Source organism: Gossypium hirsutum, chromosome A12, assembly GCF_007990345.1.
Source record: "Gossypium hirsutum isolate 1008001.06 chromosome A12, Gossypium_hirsutum_v2.1, whole genome shotgun sequence".
Classification (NCBI taxonomy): Eukaryota; Viridiplantae; Streptophyta; class Magnoliopsida; order Malvales; family Malvaceae; genus Gossypium; species Gossypium hirsutum.
In genome coordinates this window covers 10,157,578-10,163,678 of record NC_053435.1, presented here as the reverse complement: position 1 = coordinate 10,163,678, position 6,101 = coordinate 10,157,578, and the positions used below count along the sequence as shown (strand labels likewise).

Genomic DNA, 6,101 nt, shown 5'->3' with positions numbered 1-6,101 from the left:
GTGAGCTCACCGGTGAACTTCCTGCACAAGCTATCTTTGCGAACATCTTGCATTCCCGCAAGGTCCTTAACTGTTCGTGCCTGTAAAAAACATTCTTCTTTCAGATCGGAGGTCCAGATCCTATTAATCACTTAGACTATCAATTTTCAAATCCTAACAAGGAGACTATATTATAATATTATAAGTGAATGGATTTAAAAAAATCATTAAATTCAATAAAATCTATGTGATGCAGCACGTGTCAGTTAAATTGACAGTTTTTGATAAAAATCAATTGATTTAATGTTGGTCAATTTCACTAAAGTTGAATTGAGATTTTGTTTTGTATTGCGTAGTTATCTTTTTGTCCCTCAAATTCTTCCAAAGAAGTTTCTTAGATTGACAATTGTGACCACATGAGCATCGTCTTTAGTTTCACAATATAATGATTTAGTTATTATACTTATTTTTAAAAGTTTATGTTATTACCTATTTCTGATTTTTTATTTCTTTTTTAGAATGTTTTATTGTGCTTCTAATTTTATCTCTTTTTATTTGTTTATTATTAAATGATTGATTGAATCTTAAAAATAAAAATAAAATAATTAAAGCGATTCAATTATCAATTTAATTTTTAAAATATTGTAAAAATTTCTGATTATTATGACTTGTTGTATAAGTAATTAATTGGAGAAATTGGATAAAGAGTAGTGAATACAAGAGACAGGACCAATACACGACATATGTGCATTCCAAATATAGGGTATATAGTACACATGATACATGTATCTAGTGATTACATAGAAAAACTATACAAAAGACAAAACCATTGAGATATATGATTAAACTTCAAAAATTAAATTATTACAAGAAAATGAAAATGGTAATTAATTAATGTGCTGCATTAATTTGAATTAGTGTTAAGTAAGAATTAATGCAGACGACGTACGGTCCTCTGGAGCAAGAACTCGATGCGATGCGTCATCACTTGGCAGGCACAACATCCAGTATTGGAGCTCGGCATATTGGGCACTTTCCACTCCTCCATTGTAATTCATTCCCGCATTTCAGACAGGTGCACATGTGCCCGCATCTGACCATTCCATATCCAATAAGAAATTTATTTTTGAATAAATGAAATGCATGCCTCTTTGTAGTTACAAATGTATTTACTTATTTACCTGTACAAAAGTGAGTCCACCTGCATTTCATAGCAAATACAACAACTACGCTTCCAAGGCGTCCTATCTGCTGAATTCTTCCCTTCCCCTTCAACTGTATCAATATAATTTTTTAATCTAAGCTATCCATGTAAGTTGCATTCTTGTATAAAACAAATAATTACCAAGCAGTCAAGTCTCACCCGAATGAACTTCTCGATTAAGGGAGTAGTGTTGCCATTTCATCTGCATGTCCATGCATGTCATAACTGATTTTCTTAGTTCACTAATCTCGCTGTGAAGTTGCTCGATATGCCCTCTTAAATCACATATGAGTTCCATTTCCTGCATCATATGTATGAATGTATATATAGCAATGCAAAAACAATGACATATCACTGACGCAATTACTTTTCACGTATGAAACCAACATAAATGAAATATCCAAACCAACTCACGAGCGAAGGGCGGTTTATCGAAGAAGCGGACTGTCTAGCATCCTGGTAACCTTCAGCTTGAGATGGTTGGGGTGGAGGTGAAAATAAAGATGCACCCCGCTCGTCGTTACTGGTTTCGTTATCATCCTGAAAACTCCATGACCTCGTCATCATAGCTGATGGTGAAGGCATTTGTATAGATGGTGAGGAATTGTTGAAGTAGTTATTGACTTCTTGACATTGACGGCTGCTTAAGCTCCTTTCTTCTTCATCGTCGTATTCTTCTTCTTCTTCTTCTTCTTCTTCGTAAGACACTCGTTGGACCATTCCTTCCTTATCCTCAACTTCTTGTTGACTTTCAGCAACATCAGCTTGCATTTGTACACGAGAAGTCATTAATCGGTTCATTTTCTCTAGGAAATCACTGTCAAATAAAGTTGAAACTCTTCCCCTGCATATAATTCCTTCCTTATCATCCACTTCTTGTTGACTTTCTGCCCCATCCGCTTGGATCTGTACACGAGAAGTCATTAATCGGTCCATTGTATCTCGGAAATCACTGCCAAGCAAAGTTGAAACTCTTCCCCTGCAAGTAAATTGGAAATTATGTATTATGATGAGTTTTTTACATCTTGCAAGAAAAAGAGAGGTCAGACAAGCATGTTCCCAATTCAGTTTGATAGTGATAGATAAACAGTAAAATATCATATACCTTTCTAGTAGCTGACGAATCTCCTCATTATTTGAGGTAGCGTTAAGCACTTCATCGTACCATGCTTGCCTTAAGCCTTCCCAATAACTTCTAGGTCGAGATATATTGCTAAACCAATCATAATCATCAGTTTCATCAAAATATTGTTGGTAATGATCCTCCTCTTCTTCTGTTACCTCATTCTCATTCCCGTCATTAATGCAGGATGTTGATGTATTGTCTACAATATCCTGAGACTGAGGGTCTACGCAGATATGCTGCTGATCACCAATGTCCTCTTCTTCAACTATCTCATTCTCTATGCTACTAACCACGGATGTTGTTGTTGTTGTTTCCATGTTTTCTTGCGAGTCAAGAATAAGTTGATGCTGGTCCTTTTCTTGCTCTGCTTTTGCAACCTCATTTTGGGTTACTGTTTCTGCAGTTTCTTGTGAGCCAAGGATGAGTTGTTGTTGGCTGCTCAACTCTTCTTTTTTTGCCACCTCATTCTCCGATGGAGCCTCCAATGGCTTCGTTTCCTTAGAAATTTTTGGTGATTCAGGGGATTTTGCTTCCAGGCTTGTTTTCTGTTGCACGGCATCTGAAGGTGGCTTGGCCTGTTCTTTAATATCTTCATATTTGTTGGTTGTCAAACTATCAAGCGGCGATGAACTCTGTTGCCCCTTTTGGCAATGAGTATCTTCCCTCTGCGGAGGTTTGCAAGTGGAGCTTTTGTCCTTACAGATGTATCTTGGAGTAGCTGAAACATTCTGGGCTGTCATGCCTTGCTCAGCACCGGTGCTAAACTTCTCCCTGGAATTAGTTAAATTTAAGACGTCTTGATGAAACTAGGCACGTGCATTTAGAGGCTGAAAGTAAGACTTTAGATGGATGACAAAGATTGGCATTAGTGGTACCTGAGATGCATAATGGTAGACCCTTGAGAGCGATTCAGTTGTGGACGACATTTATCTTGAATAGTCAGGCAGCGTTGTAGGCTTTTAAGCCGTAGCATTGACTATAAGAATGGAAGCATAAAGCAAACAATAACAAAAACATGATGAGTTGGAATGAATGAAGAAACAAAAGAAGGAAGATTCTGAAAAGAAAACACACCTGAACACGGCCACGCTGTGGGAATTTGGAAACAGCCTGGCGTTTCACAAGTGATTCCAACTCTCTTTTCTTATCTCGCTCTATCCGTATGAGAAAATCTTGGAATGCTTGTCGCCCTCTTATTAGGGGTGAGTTTATGACCAGTGAGAAACACCTCCGCAATGATTCATTTGGTTTTGAACAATGCTTTGGCTCTTTACACTGCGAGTGGGAGCCTGTATGCTCATGATCATCCGCATCTTCCCTGCAATTTTTCAATTTCTTAATGATATCCACAATTCTCACTCTTTCAATCTCCCCAGCGTCAAAAGTCTTGCTACACGCAGAAGAAGAAGAAGAAGCTGCTTCACCTGCCGCGGTTCTATCTGAAAATGACTCCAACTCTATTAAGGAATCTACATTGTTTGTTCTGTTCTCCATTTTTTCCTCAAATGGTTCACTTGTTGAAGATTCTTCCATAGGGGAGGCATTATTCTCGTTAGAGCTTACACCAGAACTTGTCCTGCTAGTGTTGGAATCCATGCTTTGATTCTGGTATGAATTTATGCTGTTGGATCGATTTAGCCTAGCCTCCCATATTTGAACAAGGGAAGAAGCGGCAAGATTATGAGTGACCGAAGCATTCTCCGATCGAGTTTGGGCATTTTTTGTGGTAGAACTTGATGCCACCGGTGGCGGTGGCGGTGGTGGTGATACGGGGTTTGAATGTGAAGGAGCCAACACTTGTTCTGCAGCTTCATTTACCTGTTTGTCAATGGTGGATACCGCCAGATCTTGCGACTGCCTAGTCACCCACCGATCAAGAACCGGGGATTGCTTTGGGTTGATTGGTGAAGCAGAAGGGTCCCCGTTTTTCTTGTTGTGGTGGTTCTTGTTTGAGAATGATGGCACGTTATGACGGTTGGCGTTGGCGTTGGGATTGGCATTGGCATTGCCTTGTTCAGCGGTGACCCAAGAAGCGACATTATTATGATTTTGTGGACTTTTGGGGGAAGAGAGAGAGATACAGCCATTGATATGATCTCGAACCAAGTCATTGAAATTCTTGTCGAACACAGTTTGCACGCTGCTCACATTGCTGTCCCTGCATCGTTCTTTACGGTTGTGATCCCTTAGGACACAACCAAAAGGCGAAGAGGGAACAATTTCCAGCTGGGAAGATGCCATATTCACAAAACACGGAGTTGATTAAAGTGGAAGGTATATGGCCATGGCCGAGGCCAATTAGGCCAATGCAAAGGAACATAAATCAATGAGGACTCTAGAATTCTGGAACTTGAGAAAGGTCATCGGAATTTGGAAATGGGGATCACAGACTCTGTCTTGCTCCAATTAAGAGAGTAAAATTAGAGACAAGAAGAGGTGGAGAAGGACAAGGAATTTGAAATTGTTAGACGAAAACCACGGAGTGAGTTTGAATTGTTAATATTGTTACGTAGGGCAAGTCGAATCTGCATGGGAACCATTGGTATTGACTCCTGGTCTTAAATGTATACTATATTTGCCAATTTTTGAACCTCTAACCAGACACAGCCCAAATTTCCTAGGCCACCAACCCGGATTGGATATATTTTGGGTGGATGCGAGAAAACCATGCTTGCCTAACCTTCGCCATTTTCTATTTTCTCTTCTTTTTTGGTTCAACGTTAAATCATATTTCTTATTCTGATTCAGCTAAATGTGGGTTTCTCTACTAATATCTTTTTTTTTTAATTTTTGGGTACACAACAACTAATAAAAGTTAATATTTAAAAAACAGTAAAACAAAAATAATATAGTTAAATCAAACATTCCATTATAATATTGAAAAATGTTAATTTTTTTTTAAAAAACCTTATATTTAAAATAAATTATTATTATTTAAAAAAATACTCAAATTATTATATTTATTTATTTAAAAAATATTCTTAAATATTTTTAGCTAAGTCTAAAGCAATGTATTGATACATTGACTCATTTGTATCGGCACAACTAAGTCAGTAAACAATACTGTTGAAATAAGGGAAACATACCTAGATGTATCCGTACATCTTGGGTTGTATTGGTACATGTCCTGGAGTTGTATCGCAACAATGAAGCCATTATATTCCTTAAACTTTCTTGAAGAATTGTATTGAAACATAACCTGGAGGTATGGGCACATGATCTTCTGTTCCGATATGTTTGCCCTCCAACGACTATATTTGTAAAAGATGCATCAGCACATAAAGACATGTATTGGAACATGGTGCCTACAAATTGCAATTATGTATGAATTGAATGCTGCGACAACTCCAAACTTCCTCTCGCGACTCTAAACATCCAAAAATCAATTAAAAGGTATAAATAGAGTTAAGAACACATGAAGACATAAGAAACACATATCCAAGCATCAAAGTCAAGAGAAAAGCTTCAAATTTTGTATTTCTCATTTTTCTCTTATACATAGTCTCAATGTTCACGTTATAAAATATTTTATCACTCTCATTTCATTTATTTGAAAACTTTACATTGCAAACATGTCTTCTAAGAGGTTTTGTTGTTTAATTATTCTTTATCACCGATTATAAATTTGGTGGACTTTAGTTTAGCCATAAAAATTAAGAAGGGTTGTAAATTAACCATAAAAGCTAGGGGAAAAGTTCTATCTAAGCATTAATAAAAAAAAAAAAGAACAGTGTTGTAAAGATTATATCTTTTTATTGAAAGGTATCAATTCTTAGAGTGAAATGGAAATCC

At 37.1% G+C, this 6,101-nt stretch overlaps 1 protein-coding gene across 1 annotated transcript; it reads right to left on the bottom strand.

Annotated features, from left to right (window-relative positions):
• Window positions 1–637: 637 nt before the first annotated feature.
• On the bottom strand, window positions 638–4,854 carry LOC107927470 (uncharacterized). The gene is made up of 7 exons (XM_016858534.2): window positions 3,384–4,854; window positions 3,185–3,285; window positions 2,289–3,080; window positions 1,598–2,162; window positions 1,343–1,484; window positions 1,161–1,254; window positions 638–1,072 (listed from the first exon to the last, which is right to left on the bottom strand). The coding sequence occupies exons 1-7, from the start codon at window positions 4,548–4,550 to the stop codon at window positions 964–966; spliced, it is 2,970 nt and encodes a 989-aa protein (XP_016714023.2). The 5' UTR covers window positions 4,551–4,854; the 3' UTR covers window positions 638–963.
• Window positions 4,855–6,101: the final 1,247 nt, after the last annotated feature.

Coding starts and splice junctions, on each gene's coding strand:
- LOC107927470 (XM_016858534.2), bottom strand. CDS start 4,550: ATGGCATCTTCCCAGCTGGAAATTGTTCCCTCTTCGCCTTTTGGTTGT. Junction 3,286..3,383: donor CACAGCGTGGCCGTGTTCAG/GTGTGTTTTCTT, acceptor CCATTCTTATAG/TCAATGCTACGGCTTAAAAG. Junction 1,255..1,342: donor TAATCGAGAAGTTCATTCGG/GTGAGACTTGAC, acceptor ATATTGATACAG/TTGAAGGGGAAGGGAAGAAT.